The following is a 19,976-nucleotide window of genomic DNA, read 5'->3' as shown; positions in this document are numbered from 1 at the left end:
GCAACAAACACAGGAAAACCACACCAAACGGTCAGTCTGAACAGTATAACTGCCAACTTACCGTGTTTGTGGTGGGGGATGATCAGTGCCAATTTCCAGTGCCTGTGTCCAGTCAGAGGGTCCTTTTTCTTGTTGCCCTCCAGGGGGCAGAAGCGTCTGTTTGGGGGCCCCATGTTGGGCAAGGATCTGAAGTGACCCTTCGCGGTTGACTCAGTGATTTCTAAATTGATCCACAGGGCGTTGCCGGCAACTGAGAATGACCAGACGGAGACGTATTTGTTTGGGGGGATCAAAGGCAGATCTCTAAACCCCCATTTATTGTGTCGCACTTTTCATAATCTCAGCAAGTTATACTTCAACCAATAGTATAAAATCACACTTTCAACACTTAACCTATAAGAATACAGAAAAAACGGAAACTACATATATGGCCGAGTCTACGTGGCATAGAAAAAAAACATAATGGCTTGTGTGTCAAGGTCTCGTAGAACAATACACCCTCAGTCTCATATCTTATCCAGGCTGGAACAATCAAGGTCTTCATAACAACTATGAACTTTTACCTAATTAAGTAACAGAATTTACTTCAAAACAACAAGATGGAGTCACAAGAACAAAATGATGCCCTTAAGTTTTGACCTTAGTTTAACCCTTCACAAAGCAAGCAGTCTTCTGTAGTCTTGTTGCCCGGGGTCCAGCTGCTCTATGGATGTGACATACATCTTGATGTATCTCCTGAGCACATGGGCAAACAGAAGATGAAATGATCTGAACGCGGTTTTTTTCAATTTTAATCCTTCTTTTATTTGTAATTGTAATGTACCCATGATTTGTCTTCTTTATAATATCCTTTTTATACCTTGTAAACAATGCCTACCTTTTTTTTGGAGTAAAATATAAAATTACTAGCTTGTCTCTCCATACTCTAAACGAACTGTCGCGTCCCCTGAAGTGAATTATGCTACTGATTTGGGTTGGCTCCGGACCCGTCAATACTTTGAAAATCGGAGCTGGTGGCAGCATACTTTGTTCTGTGTATTTGGGAGGCTTTGTAGCTTCGACAGCATTGATAATTATTGTTCCCGCCTGAGTGGGAGTAGTTATACCTCCCTCGATGCAGCGTGCCCAATAACCAGTACATAGCAGGCAGCCTTTCTGGCGACTAACTACCCTAGGTGCATTACCCTGACTGACCTGAGGGTAAGGGGGCGCCAGAGCACTGCAAGTTCCAAACTGTAAGAGGGATATAGATAAATTCCCTTCAGAAGGAACTAGGGGCAACCAAACAACCACGGTTCGTGACAAATTGGTGTGAGTGGTGGGGATGATAAAGGTATCTTCACCGTGAACTGTGACATAGTGGTGGGATCCCTGACATATTCGGTGGGATCCGTGACATATTGGTGGCAGCACGGTGGGATTTATGACAAAGGGGTGGGTCAGTGAGGGGATCAGTGACCTGTCATAAGTTCATACAGATGAATATGTAACCAGAGCACTGCATAAAGCCCCCCCAAAGGTCGCCCAGGAGCATGAGAATCTCATTAACTGAAAACTACAAATCCAGATTACACAACAATCACAAGACGGATTTCCTCACCAAGTATTATTGTAATCAGTATAACTGCGCCAACCTGACACTGTAGTTAATGTGCACAATCTTGCCGACAGGAGCACTTTAAAAATATAAAATGTAATAGCTCTGTTCCTCTTGTTCTGTAAACCACACCCCCCGAAGCCATACGCTACCTGTAACGGGCATCCAATAGGCCTGTATAAATGACTGGTGGTGGCAGCTAGTAGTTCTCCCGTTATTGTGGAGTTCGCAGTGACTGTACTGGAGTGTATATATATTCCATGCCTTGCAATCGGTGTATATACCATATACGCACTGTGAGTTCCCCAATAACCGGCCTATCAGTGGAAGCAGCCGCGGCCTCGTCCGTCACTAACCGGTCAATTGTGTAATTGTCCTGATGATTGGAGGCAGCGGAGCGTTGTTCATCACAACTTGGTTTTATCACCAGAGCTTGTTCGGAGTTTCATCGGTTTTTCTTAAATGATTTTCTACAGATAATGTAGTTTTCAAAACTACAGGGACATGTGAACAACGCCATACACTGTCATAGGTACGAGTTCTACTTGTGAAAACGTCGGATCTCTTACGACAAAATACTGAAGTCTGACTGAGCTACAGGTCAGATTAATGAACTGTGATCTTAAAAAAAAAATGCAATCCTCACTCAAGTAAGGGGGATGTAAAAATGGGAAGAAACGGCTGCTGTTTGTAAAGTTGAACCACGTTAATCTAATATTGTGCGACACTTTGTGCAAACAGTAGGAACCGACAGTGGAGGCATTTGTGGTGATCCTCACTCTGAATAACGGCAACATTGACTCCAGCAAAACTACCAAAGGCACCCCCTCCTGGTGATTCCCCCACACTGACTTCTTAGCAGTGAGTACAAACGGCAGGGGCCCTGGAATACCTACTGTGTGGTATGTGATATCTTACCTCTATTCTGCAGGTTGGGACTATTATGGTCGCGTCAACTTTCTATTTTTTTTTTTTTTTTTAAAGGTTTCCTACTTTTACACAAGGAGATAAAACCATTTTGGTGTTGCTGCATTTTTCTTGCTCCATGGGTAGAGTGGCGGGCTTTAGTTTTCATTGCTGCCAATTTGGGGTCCACACAACTTTTGAGTATTTTTATTACATTTTCAAGATACAAATAAAGAAGCAAACTTTGTAGCTTAGTTTTATTTTGACGGCAGTCACAGCGCAGTAAAATTCAGACACTTTTTATGTTTTGCTACAGTTGCACAATATTGATTTTGCAGTCTCCATGGAGTGTGTGTTCTCTCCGTGTTTGTGGGGGTTTCATTTGGGTTCTCCGGTTTCCTCCCACATTCCAACATAAGGAGCTTAAGTGATTTTCTACAAGTGACTAAAACCAGGAAGATTGCGCTGCCCTCTGTGGACAGAGACTAATGTGAATGGTGACAATGGCTGCAGAATATGTTGGCACCATGGACGGGAAATACAGAAATGATGTGACGTCTATCTACAGACCTGGAGAGGGAGTCTTTGTTTTCTGGAGCAGATGCAGTTCTCATTTGCACCATTTTTGGGTCCACTTGCCTTTTTGCTTAGTCTTCTTTTTTTCACAGCCGGCACCATGAGGGATGAATAATGTGATTGTTTGTAGTACAGTGCAGACTCGGCAATGACGACAAATATGGATTTGATTCCTCCTTATTATAAGCCCCCTCTCACTATAAAATGTCATAGATGATTTGCTGACTACTGACTGTGGAAACGTCCTGGGCAGGCAGGCACTAGCTCGCATCCTGGGCATTGCAGTGTGAACATGGCTATATATTACTGAGCCAGCGCTGTAACTGTAGGTTGTGGAACGTTGCTTAAGGGGACGCAAAGATTGTTTTATGTTAGGTGTGTGATTTATGAATCTGCTACAATGGGGAACAAGCGATTCTGGCAGAAAAGGAGGAAAGAGTTCTTTACAGTTAGAGCCATCAGACTGTGAATTGCCCGATCACAAGCACTAGTAATGGCCGACACCAGAGTGGTAGTTGTAGACGGGCCAAGGGATATTTCCATAAGCAATGCATTGCGGGTAATATATAATCTAGCAATAGGTATGTGTGTATAATCGGTGGAGAAAGGCTGAACTTGATGGACTGATCCAACTCTGTAAAGGTGCCGCAACAGAAGTATTGGGAGTAGTAATAACTCCAGGGTTGCTGTAAGACCAAGTCCCGGAATCTCCAGTTCCAGATTTCACAATATCCTATATAAGTACAAAAATAGAGATTTCCATAAAATGCGGAGAAGTGCAGTGGCTCTATGTTACAACACAAGCTACAAGCAGCGACGTAACCAGATGGGCAGACAGCGGGGGCCATCGTGGCGACCTTCAGTCCTTATGACGGGCGTCAGCTCTTGGGCCCTCAGACTTTCTTTCGCATGTGGATAAGCTCATGCTTCTTCAGCTTTGTACGGTCGATAAACCTCTTCTCACACATGGTACACCCGAAGGGTCGCTCCCCCGTATGCATCTTCTCATGGCGCTTTACGTGCGCCTTCTGGGTGAACTTCTTTCCACAAAAGGAACATGAAAAGGGCTTCTCCCCGGTGTGAATCACCTGGTGGTGGCGAAATGTGGATAGATCGCTGAACCTCTTCCCACACTCGCCACACTTGAAGGGTTTCTCATCTGTGTGTATCCTCTGGTGCCTGACTAGCGCCGAGTTCTGCCCAAAACATTTACCACACTCAGAACAAGGGTAAGGTTTCTCCTTAGTGTGCTGCCTCATGTGAACTTTCAGGTATCCACCATCTCGGAAGGATTTCCCACATTCTTTGCAGGAGAAGGGGCGCTCTCCGGTGTGTACGGAGCTGTGCTGGAGCAAGGTGAAATGGCGGGTGAAGATTTTCCCACACTCTTTACACTTGAATGGCTGAATCCCATCCAGCAGTCTTTTACGCTTCTTTTTCAAACGTAAAACACATTTCTTCTCCCCGTCCTCTGCAGGATCCCCAGGATTAGCCGTCACGTGCAGTGCCAGACGCTTGCCACATTTAATGCAGTCTTTTTCTGATGTGTGATTCTCAGCGGCCAAGCTACGTTGGGGGTCACTGATGTCCATATAGGTGGAATCCATGGTGAGAGCAGCTTTAGGACAACCTTGTGTCTTCTGAAGCACGCGGAGGCTGCTTTCAGCTGGTCTCACCTTCTGATCGGAGCTCAATGGTTGGTTCCTTTGCTTTGGTATAAACCATTCACCACACTTTCTGCAGACCTTGTGCTCCTTGCTGTCCACATTCTTTCCTGGCTGCTCAGAACAACATTTGGAGGCCACTTTATTATCCTTTGAGCCGATTCTGCTCCAGGTAAGATCCAGAGCTGTAGTATCAATAGTGGATGTGTGGGTGGCTGAGGATCCGGTGAAAGGCTTTACTTTAAGATCCAGTTTGAGTCCATCACATTTGCTGCATACGTCTGTGTGGTGTTGAGCTGTGTGTGGAGGCTTCTTGTACTGATCACCAGCAGTGATGAGAATTCTCAGATTCTCTGTGGTCTTCTTTTTTGTCTCATCTTTCTGTCGACTTTCCTTCTTCTCAGTTGATGAGATTTCAGTATTTGGTTGTGAAGGAGAGCAGACAGAGATCTTCTGACTGTAATTCACTGGTGAAGCCGACGCAACAGAGCCAGGAGCCGTTGTGATGGACAGCGGACAGGTCTGGGCAGGAGCAGTTATGAGAGACAAGGGAGGGATGGTGTGGACAGGAGCAGTTTTGGGGGAGAGAGGAGGGATGGTCTGGGCAGGAACGGATGTGAGGGACAGAGGATGGATAGACTGGGCAGGAGCGGACGTGAAGGAATGAGGAGGAATGGGCTGAGCAGTAGTGGTTGTGAGGGACAGCGGATGGATGGCCTGGGCAGAATAGGTGGCAGAGCTGCGACTTGTGTGATGACCACACGTTCTGCACATGTGCGCAACAGACTTCTCTATGTTTTCCTTCTGATGGACGGTGAGCTTTGACCAGTGTGTGATTTTGCCACACTTGGAACAAGAATAAGATTTAATGAGCCTTGGCTCATGGCCGCTTATTGGAGATTTTGGTTGTGCTGATGTCGAGCATGTGTCTAGTTTGATGTCTTTGATTTTCACGTTGAGAAGGCGTACGTTCACAACCTTATTTATCTCCATGCCGTGCAGCTCACGTTTCTGCTTTATGGTTGGAGACCACGCTTTCAGCTCTGGAGGTCGCTGAGATGATTCTGATCTTTCAAAGATCCTTTCTTTACTTAGTTTCGCTATGTCTGGTTGGGAGCTCTTTGTTGCCTTCTTAGTTCCTTCCGCAGTTTTGAGGAGCGCACTTGCTATGTCATTTTCTACAAAAACTGCAGAGCTGCATTTCTTCTTGTCCTTCTCATTCACAGAGTAGCATATGGGAAGATGTGTGCTTCGGAGCTTCACTTCACCACCCTGATTTTCCGCGGAGCACTCTTCGTGATGGTGGTCAATGAGAATCATGGTGACCACTTCACTGAACTTCACGTGCCTGTCTTTCTTATGGTGGGACACTTTCTTCTTTGAGGAGGGAGACCTTTTTTCTTTCTTCACATGTTCGTTTTTTGGGGTTGTCCTCTTGCTGTGGCTCTCATTGTTGGCTTTCCATGGAATATCCGAGATCTCAGATATAGTAAGGTCTTTGTAATCAGCAGCATCACTACTGAGTGCTGGGTTTAACCCATCTTCTTCATGAGAGCAACCCATGGTGGATAGTTCATGAAAACCTCTTGCAGCTGCTTCACATTGTTTTGTGTCTCCTCTGAACCTTCCGCTTCTTGTGTCCACAGCTTTCTCCATAGTACGAGAAGATTGTGCCGCCGACCCATCATCAGAACTGAGATCTTTGCCAGCAGACTCATCTGGCGGGTCACCTGCAGGGTCCAGTGAGGAGCAGGTGGAGAGGTTGTAGGTTGTTTTTTCTGGGGAGGTTTGGATTTGATATTCTCCACTTTCCCTTGTGTCCTCAGATCTCCTGGAAATCTGGCGAGAGGAGCGACTAAGACGCCTCTTCCTTTTCTTGTCTTTCTTGATCCATCTGATGGGGTTGACTCGGGGATAACGTCTCTGCCTCCTGACCTCACATCCTCTGCTCGTGGTGACACCACAACTCTCCGGGAAACAAGATCCATCTTTCACATTCTTCTCAGGCCAGAAACCTTCAGAAATAGAAGACAGAAGAGAATAAATGGAATGTGGACAACAGTCCTGCCTACCATATATATGTACCAGCAGAATAGTGAGTGCAGCTCTGGAGTATAGTACAGGAGGTAACTCAGGATCAGTAATGTAATGTATGTGTACAGTGACTGCACCAGCAGAATAGTGAGTGCAGCTCTGGGGTATAATACAGGATGTAACTCAGGATCAGTAATGTAATGTATGTACACAGTGACTGCACCAGCAGAATAGTGAGCGCAGCTCTGGAGTATAATACAGGATGTAACTCAGGATCAGTAATGTAATGTATGCACACAGTGACTGCACCAGCAGAATAGTGAGTGCAGCTCTGGAGTATAATACAGGATGTAACTCAGGATCAGTAATGTAATGTATGTACACAGTGACTGCACCAGCAGAATAGTGAGTGCAGCTCTGGAGTATAATACAGGATGTAACTCAGGATCAGTAATGTAATGTAATGTATGCACACAGTGACTGCACCAGCAGAATAGTGAGTGCAGCTCTGGAGTATAATACAGGATGTAACTCAGGATCAGTAATGTATGTACACAGTGACTGCACCAGCAGAATAGTGAGTGCAGCTCTGGAGTATAATACAGGAGGTAACTCAGGATCAGTAATGTAATGTATGTACACAGTGACTGCACCAGCAGAATAGTGAGTGCAGCTCTGGAATATAATACAGGATGTAACTCAGGATCAGTAATGTATGTGCACCGTGACTGCACCAGCAGAATAGTGAGTGCAGCTCTGGAGTATAATACAGGATGTAACTCAGGATCAGTAATGTAATGTATGCACACAGTGACTGCACCAGCAGAATAGTGAGTGCAGCTCTGGAGTATAATACAGGATGTAACTCAGGATCAGTAATGTAATGTATGTACACAGTGACTGCACCAGCAGAATAGTGAGTGCAGCTCTGGAGTATAATACAGGATGTAACTCCGGATCAGTAATGTAATGTATGCACACAGTGACTGCACCAGCAGAATAGTGAGCGCAGCTCTGGAGTATAATACAGGATGTAACTCAGGATCAGTAATGTCATGTATGTACACAGTGACTGCACCAGCAGAATAGTGAGTGCAGCTCTGGAGTATAATACAGGATGTAACTCAGGATCAGTAATGTAATGTATGTACACAGTGCCTGCACCAGCAGAATAGTGAGTGCAGCTCTGGGGTATAATACAGGATGTAACTCAGGATCAGTAATGTCATGTATGTACACAGTGACTGCACCAGCAGAATAGTGAGTGCAGCTCTGGAGTATAATACAGGATGTAACTCAGGATCAGTAATGTAATGTATGCACACAGTGACTGCACCAGCAGAATAGTGAGCGCAGCTCTGGGGTATAATACAGGATGTAACTCAGGATCAGTAATGTAATGTATGTACACAGTGACTGCACCAGCAGAATAGTGAGTGCAGCTCTGGAGTATAATACAGGATGTAACTCAGGATCAGTAATGTAATGTATGTACACAGTGACTGCACCAGCAGAATAGTGAGTGCAGCTCTGGAGTATAATACAGGATGTAACTCCGGATCAGTAATGTAATGTAATGTATGCACACAGTGACTGCACCAGCAGAATAGTGAGTGCAGCTCTGGAGTATAATACAGGATGTAACTCAGGATCAGTAATGTATGTACACAGTGACTGCACCAGCAGAATAGTGAGTGCAGCTCTGGAGTATAATACAGGAGGTAACTCAGGATCAGTAATGTAATGTATGTACACAGTGACTGCACCAGCAGAATAGTGAGTGCAGCTCTGGAATATAATACAGGATGTAACTCAGGATCAGTAATGTATGTGCACCATGACTGCACCAGCAGAATAGTGAGTGCAGCTCTGGAGTATAATACAGGATGTAACTCAGGATCAGTAATGTAATGTATGCACACAGTGACTGCACCAGCAGAATAGTGAGTGCAGCTCTGGAGTATAATACAGGATGTAACTCAGGATCAGTAATGTAATGTATGTACACAGTGACTGCACCAGCAGAATAGTGAGTGCAGCTCTGGAGTATAATACAGGATGTAACTCCGGATCAGTAATGTAATGTAATGTATGCACACAGTGACTGCACCAGCAGAATAGTGAGTGCAGCTCTGGAGTATAATACAGGATGTAACTCAGGATCAGTAATGTAATGTATGTACACAATGACTGCACCAGCAGAATAGTGAGTGCAGCTCTGGAGTATAATACAGGATGTAACTCAGGATCAGTAATGTAATGTATGCACACAGTGACTGCACCAGCAGAATAATGAGTGCAGCTCTGGAGTATAATACAGGATGTAACTCAGGATCAGTAATGTCATGTATGTACACAGTGACTGCACCAGCAGAATAGTGAGTGCAGCTCTGGAGTATAATACAGGATGTAACTCAGGATCAGTAATGTAATGTATGTACACAGTGCCTGCACCAGCAGAATAGTGAGTGCAGCTCTGGGGTATAATACAGGATGTAACTCAGGATCAGTAATGTCATGTATGTACACAGTGACTGCACCAGCAGAATAGTGAGTGCAGCTCTGGAGTATAATACAGGATGTAACTCAGGATCAGTAATGTAATGTATGCACACAGTGACTGCACCAGCAGAATAGTGAGCGCAGCTCTGGGGTATAATACAGGATGTAACTCAGGATCAGTAATGTAATGTATGTACACAGTGACTGCACCAGCAGAATAGTGAGTGCAGCTCTGGAGTATAATACAGGATGTAACTCAGGATCAGTAATGTAATGTATGTACACAGTGACTGCACCAGCAGAATAGTGAGTGCAGCTCTGGAGTATAATACAGGATGTAACTCAGGATCAGTAATGTAATGTATGTACACAGTGACTGCACCAGCAGAATAGTGAGTGCAGCTCTGGAGTATAATACAGGATGTAACTCAGGATCAGTAATGTAATGTATGTACACAGTGACTGTACCAGCAGAATAGTGAGTGCAGCTCTGGAGTATAATACAGGATGTAACTCAGGATCAGTAATGTAATGTATGTACACAGTGACTGCACCAGCAGAATAGTGAGTGCAGCTCTGGAGTATAATACAGGATGTAACTCAGGATCAGTAATGTAATGTATGTACACAGTGACTGCACCAGCAGAATAGTGAGTGCAGCTCTGGGGTATATTGAGGCAGATTACAGTGCAGTGATAAGCAGGAGTATTACTTGCCCCTGACTCTGGTACCTGTGCAGTCACGCTCGCTCTTGCTCTGGACGTACGGCTCAAATCCTAGTTCAATGTTCAGGATGATGTCTGGACGATCTGCAGGAAATAAACGGATCAGTGATGAGACGATGATCACCCCCTACACCAGCTCAGGGTCTGTTATCTGTGGGGGGCACTCACTCAGGGACAGGATCATCTGGTAGTTGTCGTTCATCACTTCCTTGTAGAGCGTCTTCTGCTCCTCGTCCAGCAACTCCCATTCTCTCCTCGTAAAGTAAATGGCGACGTCCTCAAATGTCACAAGAGCCTGAAAGAAAGAACACGTCACCGGGGAGTCCGGACCCCGACTACTGAGTGTAACCCAGAGAGTACAACACACACTATATCATATCACTGATGTGGGCAGTGTGAAGAGGATGGGCCAGCATGGGAGGTCAGTGTGAAGAGAGGCCAGCATGGGAGGTCAGTGTGAAGAGGATGGGCCAGCATAGGAGGTCAGTGTGAAGAGGATGGGCCAGCATGGGAGGTCAGTGTGAAGAGAGGCCAGCATGGGGGGACAGTGTGAAGAGGAGAGGCCAGCATGGGAGGTCAGTGTGAAGAGGATGGGCCAGCATGGGATGGTCAGTGTGAAGAGAGGCCAGCATGGGAGGTCAGTGTGAAGAGGATGGGCCAGCATGGGAGGTCAGTGTGAAGAGGATGGGCCAGCATGGGAGGTCAGTGTGAAGAGGATGGGCCAGCATGGGAGGTCAGTGTGAAGAGGATGGGCCAGCATGGGAGGTCAGTGTGAAGAGAGGCCAGCATGGGGGGACAGTGTGAAGAGGAGAGGCCAGCATGGGAGGTCAGTGTGAAGAGGATGGGCCAGCATGGGATGGTCAGTGTGAAGAGAGGCCAGCATGGGAGGTCAGTGTGAAGAGGATGGGCCAGCATGGGAGGTCAGTGTGAAGAGGATGGGCCAGCATGGGAGGTCAGTGTGAAGAGGATGGGCCAGCATGGGATGGTCAGTGTGAAGAGAGGCCAGCATGGGAGGTCAGTGTGCAGAGGATGGGCCAGCATGGGAGGTCAGTGTGCAGAGGATGGGCCAGCATGGGAGGTCAGTGTGCAGAGGATGGGCCAGCATGGGAGGTCAGTGTGAAGAGGATGGGCCAGCATGGGAGGTCAGTGTGAAGAGAGGCCAGCATGGGAGGTCAGTGTGCAGAGGATGGGCCAGCATGGGAGGTCAGTGTGAAGAGGAGAGGCCAGCATGGGAGGTCAGTGTGCAGAGGATGGGCCAGCATGGGAGGTCAGTGTGAAGAGGATGGGCCAGCATGGGATGGTCAGTGTGAAGAGAGGCCAGCATGGGAGGTCAGTGTGAAGAGGATGGGCCAGCATGGGAGGTCAGTGTGAAGAGGATGGGCCAGCATGGGATGGTCAGTGTGAAGAGAGGCCAGCATGGGAGGTCACTGTGAAGAGGATGGGCCAGCATGGGAGGTCAGTGTGAAGAGGATGGGCCAGCATGGGATGGTCAGTGTGAAGAGAGGCCAGCATGGGAGGTCAGTGTGCAGAGGATGGGCCAGCATGGGAGGTCAGTGTGCAGAGGATAGGCCAGCATGGGAGGTCAGTGTGCAGAGGATGGGCCAGCATGGGAGGTCAGTGTGAAGAGGATGGGCCAGCATGGGAGGTCAGTGTGAAGAGGATGGGCCAGCATGGGAGGTCAGTGTGAAGAGGATGGGCCAGCATGGGAGGTCAGTGTGAAGAGGATGGGCCAGCATGGGAGGTCAGTGTGAAGAGGATGGGCCAGCATGGGAGGTCAGTGTGAAGAGGATGGGCCAGCATGGGCGGTCAGTGTGAAGAGGAGAGGCCAGCATGGGCGGTCAGTGTGAAGAGGATGGGCCAGCATGGGAGGTCAGTGTGAAGAGGATGGGCCAGCATGGGAGGTCAGTGTGAAGAGGATGGGCCAGCATGGGAGGTCAGTGTGAAGAGGATGGGCCAGCATGGGAGGTCAGTGTGAAGAGGAGAGGCCAGCATGGGATGGTCAGTGTGAAGAGGATGGGCCAGCATGGGAGGTCAGTGTGCAGAGGATGGGCCAGCATGGGAGGTCAGTGTGAAGAGGAGGGGCCAGCATGGGAGGTCAGTGTGAAGAGGATGGGCCAGCATGGGAGGTCAGTGTGAAGAGGACGGGCCAGCATGGGAGGTCAGTGTGAAGAGGATGGGCCAGCATGGGAGGTCAGTGTGAAGAGGATGGGCCAGCATGGGAGGTCAGTGTGAAGAGGAGAGGCCAGCATGGGAGGACAGTGTGAAGAGGAGAGGCCAGCATGGGAGGTCAGTGTGAAGAGGATGGGCCAGACTGGGGGGACAGTGTGAAGAGGAGAGGCCAGCATGGGGGGTCAGTGTGAAGAGGATGGGCCAGCATGGGAGGTCAGTGTGAAGAGGATGGGCCAGCATGGGAGGTCCGTGTGAAGAGGATGGTCCAGCATGGGAGGTCAGTGTGAAGAGGATGGGCCAGACTGGGGGGACAGTGTGAAGAGGAGAGGCCAGCATGGGGGGGGGGGGTCAGTGTGAAGAGGATGGGCCAGCATGGGAGGTCAGTGTGAAGAGGAAGGGCCAGACTGGGGGGACAGTGTGACGAGGAGAGGCCAGCATGGGGGGTCAGTGTGAAGAGGATGGGCCAGCATGGGAGGTCAGTGTGCAGAGGATGGGCCAGCATGGGAGGTCAGTGTGCAGAGGAAGGGCCAGCATGGGGGGACAGTGTGAAGAGGACAGGTCTGCATAAGGGGGCAGTGTGAAGAGGAGGAGACAGCATGGGGGGCAGTGTGAAGACGAAGGGCCAGCATGGGGGGGGTCAGTGTGAAGAGGAGCCAGTATGGAGGCAGTGTGATTAGGACGGGTCTGCATGGGGGGGGTGTAGTGTGAAGAGGAAGGGCCAGCATGGGGAGGAAAATCCGTGTGAAGAGGAGAGTCCTACATGGGAGTGTGGGGGTCAGAGTGAAAAGGAGGGGCCTACATGGGGGGGGGGGGTCGGTGTGAAAAGGATGGGCCAGCATGGAGGGTCAGTGTGAAGAGGAGGGCCTAGTATGGGGGGCCAGAGTGAAGAGGAGTAACCAGCATGGGGGGGGGGGGGGTTCAGTTTGAAGAGGACAGGCCTGCAATGGGGTGGGCATTGTGAAGAAGAGGATGGGCCAGCATGGGCGGTCAGTGTGAAGAGAAGAGTAAGCATGGGGGGGTGAGTGTGAAGAGAAGAGGCCAGTATGGGGCGTCAGTGTGAAGAGGATGGGCCAACATGGGGGGTCAGTGTGAAGAGAAGGAGCCAGCATGGGGTGTTAGTGTGAAGAGAAGAGGCCAGTATGGGGTTTCAGTGTGAAGCGAAGGAGCCAGCATGGGCGTTCAGTGTGAAGAGGAGGAGCCAGGATGGGGGGTCAGTGTGAAGAGGAGGATCCAGCATGGGCGGTCAGTGTGAAGAGAAGAGGCCAGCATGGGCGGTCAGTGTGAAGAGAAGAGGCCATCATGGGGGGTCAGTGTGAAGAGAAGGAGCCAGCATGGGTGGGTCAGTGTGAAGAGAAGGAGCCAGGATGGTGGGTCAGTGTGAAGAGAAGGAGCCAGCATGGTGGGTCAGTGTGAAGAGAAGGAGCCAGCATGGTGGGTCAGTGTGAAGAGAAGAGGCCAGCATGGGGGTGTCACGATAATGTAAAAATGCCATATTATGAGTTTAGTTCTAGAAGGTTCCATGGCAAAGACACACGCTGCAGATTCGACCCCCCTTTCTTCCCCACTGCATTCGCTGATACAAAAACAAAGCCCTATGGCAGACACACGCTGTGGGCTCTCTGACCATCCCCCCTCTTCAGCTGCATTGGAAGCTCGACTTCTCACTACACACTCTGTGCAACTTGATACCAATGTGCAGCAGCCCCCCACTGAGCAGTTTATGGCTTTTAGCTGGGAAAGCCAGGCTTTTGCCTGAAAACATGTGCTCCTTTGTGCATCAGAGAGTTATTTAAGATGGAATAATTCCACCCCAAGTAGTGACAAAGGTGTCCAAGTTACATATTCCAGATGTCCACCGAGATATATATAACTCACTAAAATCGCTAGGAGCTACACCTAACAGAATGCAAGCGACGGATTTCTCTGTAAGCGGGTCATGTAACTACGCCATGTTTACACTTAAAAGAACCCCCCTGACGTGGTGAAAATCCTGATAATTGTGTCGTTCTCATACGAGGTTCATCCAGCAAGTTAGGTACAGAAATGGTTTGTCATAACTCTAAGAAAGGGGAGGATTCAGTCTCTGAGTGAGGTCACCACAGAGGGAGTGTCTTGGTTTTGGACACGTAGATAACTGAGTGAGCGCTCAGTCTTCACTAGTCTTTGTCCTGGGTCTAGCTGTGCGACAGATGTGTGATATGCATCTAGATGTGTGCCCCTTCTCCCCAGCACATGGTCAGCCATGAGATGAGATGATATGAACGAAATGTAAGTGTTTTTCAACTTTAATACCATTTTATTTGTAATTGTACTGTACATACGACTTGTCTACTTTTATAATACCTTTTATACTTCTGTAAACACTGCCTACCTTTTTTGGAGTAAAACATAAAATTACTAGTTTTGTTTCTCCTTGCTCTATAACGAACTGTCACATCCTCTGAAGTGAATTACGCTACTAATCTGGGTGGGCTCCGGACCCGTTATTAAGAAATTGGAGCTGGTGGCAGCGGATTTGTCCTGTGCGTTTGGGAGGCTTTGTAGCAATGGCAGCAATGATAATTACTGTTCCCGCCTGAGTGGGAGTAGTTATATCTCCCTCGCTGCAGGCAGCCATTCTGGCGACAAATTATCCTAGGTGCAGTACCCTGTCTGACCTGAGGGTAAGGGGGCACCAGAGAGCTGCAAGTTCCAAACCGGAACTGGGAAGAGGGATATAGATAAATCCCCTTCACAAAAGAACTGGGCAACCAAACAACAAACAACCCCGATTCATGACAAATTGGTGTGAGCGGCGGGGATGATAAAGGTATCCTCCCCGTGAACCGTGACAGGGGGAGTCTATGTGAAAAGGAGCCAGCATGGGGGGTACTGTGAATAGGAGGGGCCAGCAGTTGGGTGGGCATTGTGATGGGGGTCAGTGTGAAGAGGAGGAGCCAGCATGGTGGGCAGTTTGAAGAGGGGCCAGCATGAAGGGGGTCAGTGTGAAGAGGAAGGGCCAGCATGGGGGGGGGGGGGCAGCATGAAGAGGAGGACAGTATGCCAGTCAGAGTGAAGAGGAGTAGCCAACATGGGGGTAGGGCTTATTTAGGGCACAGTATAGAGGTTACTTTTACTTATGAGCATTATAATAACACTTATGTGCTGCAGAAGACGGGAGAGAAGAACAGTCTGCAGAGGAGCTGTGGTGTTTAAAGTCACCCTGGCGTCAGGACCAGATGAAGGAGAAAAGGCTTCAGAGTTGATGCCACCTCTAAGGTACCTGGGCATAAGGGAGCATTTATACTGGACAGTCAAAGTCTTTAAACTACCGCCATTACATGAAGCCGATCGTCAGTCGTTATAAATCCTGATGAGACAGGCTGACCGCACTGCCATGTGCACAGAATGATCACTAATATGATCATCCTGTACACACGAGTGCATCACTAGAACCACCATCATTTATACACTAATGGTGGTTCTGGTGATTTTTTCACGTACTGATGGTGAATCTGGTGCTGTATTCATGCTATTATGGTGGATCTGGTGCTGTATTCATGAACGGATGGTGGTTCTGATGTTGTATTCATGCACTGATGGTAGTTCTGGTGCTCTATTCATGCTCTGATAGTGGTTCTATTGCTCAAGTCATGTAATGATGGTGTTTTGGTGCTCTGTTCATGTACTGTTTGTTGTTCCAGTGAACTATTCATGTAGCAATGGTCTCCTAGTGATGTATTCATGTACGGATGGTGGTTCTGGCACTCTAGTCAAGGGCTGATGCTGGTTCTGATGCTCTATTCATATACTGATGGTGGTTTTCTTTTGCTGTATTCATGTACTAATGGTGGTTTAGGTGATGTATTGCTATACTGATGGTGGTTCTGTTGCTCTATTAATGCACTGACGATGGTTCTGGTACTATATTAACAAACAGATGGTGGCTCTGGTGATGTCTCCATGTACTAATGGTGGTTCTAGTGCTCTGTTAATGCTCTGATGGTTGTTCTGCTGTATTCATGCACTTGTTGGTTCTGGCGCTCTATTCATTCACTGGTGGTGCTTCTGTTGATGGTGTTTCTGGTGCTGTATTCATGTATTGATGGAGGGTCTGGTACTCTATTCCTATACTGATGGTAGTTCTGTTGATGTATTCATGCACGGATGGTAGTTCTGGTGTTGCATTCATATACTGATGTGGTTCTGCTGATGTCTTCATGTACACGTCATGGTTCTGACAATGTATACATGCTCTGATGGTGGTTCTGGCGCTTTATTTATGTTTTGACAGTGATTCTGGTACCCTATTCATTCACTGATGGTAGTTATGGTGCACTACTCAAGGACTTATAGCGGTTCTTGTGATGTATTTGTGAGTTGATTTTTTTTATGCACTGAAGGTGGTTCTGGTGATGTTTTTACATACTGATAGAGGTTCTAGTGCTGTATTCATACACTGATGGTGTTTCTGATGATGTATTCATGTACTGATTGTGAGGCGGTGACCAGTGTCACATGTAGGGGTCGCTGTGTGTTCCCCTCAGGATGCGCACGGAGGCGTATTGAGGCCATGGGCGTGCACTGCAGTCACAGGCGTAGCTGTGATTGCAATGTGGAATAAAAAGTGTTAAGTCTTGGGCAAACCATTTGTCCAAGGCAGATTTAGGGAAAACCAGCTCTGGGCTTTTGTGTTTTGAAACGGACTACAAAATGGTAGTGGTGCAGTCCGTTTCATTCCCGACCCGGGTTTTCCATGTGGCCTATGGCCACAGATTGCAGTTACATGCCCTGCAGTAAAAGGTTTGGGTGTGTCAGGGTCAGTCTGATGTTTGGAAGAGTGCAAAGGAGAAGGCTCTGCAGAGCGCCACCTGTGTGAGGCAACACAGGCAAGCGGAGCCAAACAGCCAAGGCTTGGCACCCACAGCAACCATAGTTACATAGTTATTAAGGTTGAAGAAAGACTATAAGTCCATCTAGTTCAACCCATAGCCTAACCTAACATGCCCTAACATGTTGATCCAGAGGAAGGCAAAAAAAAACCATGTGGCAAAGAGTAAGATCCACATTGGGGAAAAATTCCTTCCCGACTCCACATACGGCAATCAGACTAGTTCCCTGGATCAACGCCCTATCAAGGAATCTAGTGTATATACCCTGTAACATTATACTTTTCCAGAAATGTATCCAGTCCCCTCTTAAATATAAGTAATGAATCACTCATTACAACATCATACGGCAGAGAGTTCCATAGTCTCACTGCTCTTACAGTAAAGAATCCGCGTCTGTTATTATGCTTAAACCTTTTTTCCTCCAAACGCAGAGGATGCCCCCTTGTCCCGGTTTCAGGTCTATGATTAAAAAGATCATCAGAAAGGTCTTTGTACTGTCCCCTCATATATTTATACATTAACATAAGATCACCCCTTAGTCTTCGTTTTTCCAAACTAAATAGCCCCCAGTGTAATAACCTATCTTGGTATTGCAGACCCCCCAGTCCTCTAATAACCTTGGTCGCTCTTCTCTGCACCCGCTCCAGTTCAGCTATGTCTTTCTTATACACCGGAGACCAGAACTGTGCACAGTATTCTGAGTGTGGTCGCACTAGTGACTTGTATACAGGTAAAATTATGTTCTCCTCATGAGCATCTATGCCTCTTTTACTGCATCCCATTATTTTATTTGCCTTTGTAGCAGCTGCCTGACACTGGCCACTGAATATGAGTTTGTCATCCACCCATACACCCAGGTCTTTTTCATTGACGGTTTTGCCCAGAGTTTTAGAATTAAGCACATAATTATACATCTTATTACTTCTACCCAAGTGCATGACCTTACATTTATCCCCATTAAAGCTCATTTGCCATTTATCAGCCCATGCTTCTAGTTTACATAAATCATCCTGTAATATAAAATTGTCCTCCTCTGTATTGATTACCCTGCAGAGTTTAGTGTCATCTGCAAATATTGAAATTCTGCTCTGAATGCCCCCTACAAGGTCATTAATAAATATGTTAAAAAGTAGAGGGCCCAATACTGACCCCTGTGGTACCCCACTGCTAACCGCGACCCAGTCCGAGTGTGCTCCATTAATAACCACCCTTTGTTTCCTATGCTGAGCCAGCTCTCAACCCACTTACACATATTTTCCCCTATCCCCAGTATTCTCATTTTATGTATCAACCTTTTGTGTGGCACCGTATCGAAAGGTTTTGAAAAGTCCATATACACTACATCCCCTGGGTTCCCTTGGTCCAGTCCGGAACTTACCTCTTCATAGAAGCTGATCAGATTAGTCTGACATGAGCGGTCCCTAGTAAACCCGTGCTGATACTGGGTCATGAGGTTATTCCTCTTCAGATACTCCAGTATAGCGTCCCTTAGAATGCCCTCCAGGATTTTACCCACAGTAGAGGTGAAGCTTACTGGCCTATAATTTCCGAGTTCAGTTTTTGTTCCCTTTTTGAATATTGGCCCCACATTTGCTATACGCCAGTCCTGTGGTACAGACCCTGTTATTATGGAGTCTTTAAAGATTAAAAATAATGGTCTATCGATGACTGTACTTAATTCCTGCAGTACTCGAGTGTGTATCCCATCCGGGCCCGGAGATTTGTCAATTTTAGTGATTTTTAGACGCCGCCGCACTTCCTGCTGGGTTAAGCAGGTGACATTTAATGGGGAATTTTTATCACTGATCATATTGTTGCCATGGGATTTTCTTGTGTAAATACTGATGAAAAAAAGTCATTTAGCATATTGGCTTTTTCCTCATCCTCATCCACCATCTCACCCAGACTATTTTAAGGGGGCCAACACGATCATTTTTTAGTTTCTTACTATTTATGTAGTTAAAGAATATTTTGGGATTATTTTTACTCTCTCTGGCAATGAGTCTCTCTGTCTCAATCTTTACTGCCTTGATTTGCTTTTTACAGAATTTATTTAATCTTTTGTATTTATTTAATGCCTCCTCACTACCTACTTCCTTTAGTTCTCTATATTCTTTCTTTTTGTCCCTTATTGCGCCCCTTACAGCTCTATTTAGCCATATTGGTTTCCTCCTATTTCTAGTATGTTTATTCCCATACGGTATATACTGTGCACAGGTCCTAGCCAGGATGCTAATAAACGTCTCCCATTTTCTTTGTGTATTTTTGTGTCTCAGGATATCGTCCCAGTTAATTGCACCAAGATCCTCTCTCATCCAGTCTCGGAGGACTGTCCTGTGCCCTTCTGCGATCCGGAGGTGGAATGGCATGTTTACCGACTGCAAACTGGAGGATATGGTTCCCGGCTGCAATCGGGAGGATATCGCGTGATGTGTTTTGCTGCGAGTTGAGCATTAAAGGGAACCTGTCACCTGAATTTGGCGGGACCGGTTTTCGGTCATATGGGCGGAGTTTTCAGGTGTTTGATTCACCCTTTCCTTACCCGCTGGCCGCAATATTGGATTGAAGTTCATTCTCTGTCCTCCGTAGTACACGCCTGCGCAATGCAATCTCACCCTGCCCAGGCGTGTACTACGGAGGACAGAGAATGAACTTCAATCCAATATTGCGGCCAGCATGCAGCCAACGGGTAAGGAAAGGGTGAATCAAACACCTGAAAACTCCGCCCATATGACCGAAAGCCGGTCCCGCCAAATTCAGGTGACAGGTTCCCTTTAAAGAGAGTTTTGTTTTGAACTTTGCTGGGTCACTGCCTCATCACTGCTCAGTGTGGATACCGCTGCACTACATATGGTTGGAGTATGCAGGCAGTGTGAACTGAGGCATACCCCAAAGCGTGCTGTACGTCAGTGAGCAAGCTGGTTGGAAAAAT

At 47.3% G+C, this 19,976-nt stretch overlaps 1 protein-coding gene across 2 annotated transcripts in view; it reads right to left on the bottom strand.

Annotated features, from left to right (window-relative positions):
* Nucleotides 1–275: 275 nt before the first annotated feature.
* Nucleotides 276–19,976, bottom strand: part of LOC138641576 (zinc finger protein 850-like) — a 33,469-nt gene continuing 13,768 nt past the window's right edge. For both annotated transcript variants that reach the window (XM_069729049.1, XM_069729050.1), the window contains exons 2-4: nucleotides 10,173–10,299; nucleotides 10,011–10,088; nucleotides 276–6,758 (exon numbers count right to left, since the gene is read on the bottom strand). In XM_069729049.1, coding sequence (XP_069585150.1) covers nucleotides 3,973–6,758; nucleotides 10,011–10,088; nucleotides 10,173–10,299 — 2,991 coding nt within the window. In that variant the 3' untranslated portion in view covers nucleotides 276–3,972. The remainder of the gene's footprint in view (nucleotides 6,759–10,010; nucleotides 10,089–10,172; nucleotides 10,300–19,976) is intronic.

The sequence above is a fragment of the Ranitomeya imitator genome, chromosome 6, assembly GCF_032444005.1.
Source record: "Ranitomeya imitator isolate aRanImi1 chromosome 6, aRanImi1.pri, whole genome shotgun sequence".
Lineage (NCBI taxonomy): Eukaryota > Metazoa > Chordata > Amphibia > Anura > Dendrobatidae > Ranitomeya > Ranitomeya imitator.
Note: the sequence above shows the minus strand (reverse complement) of the source record. Positions and strands in the feature narration are given on the sequence as shown.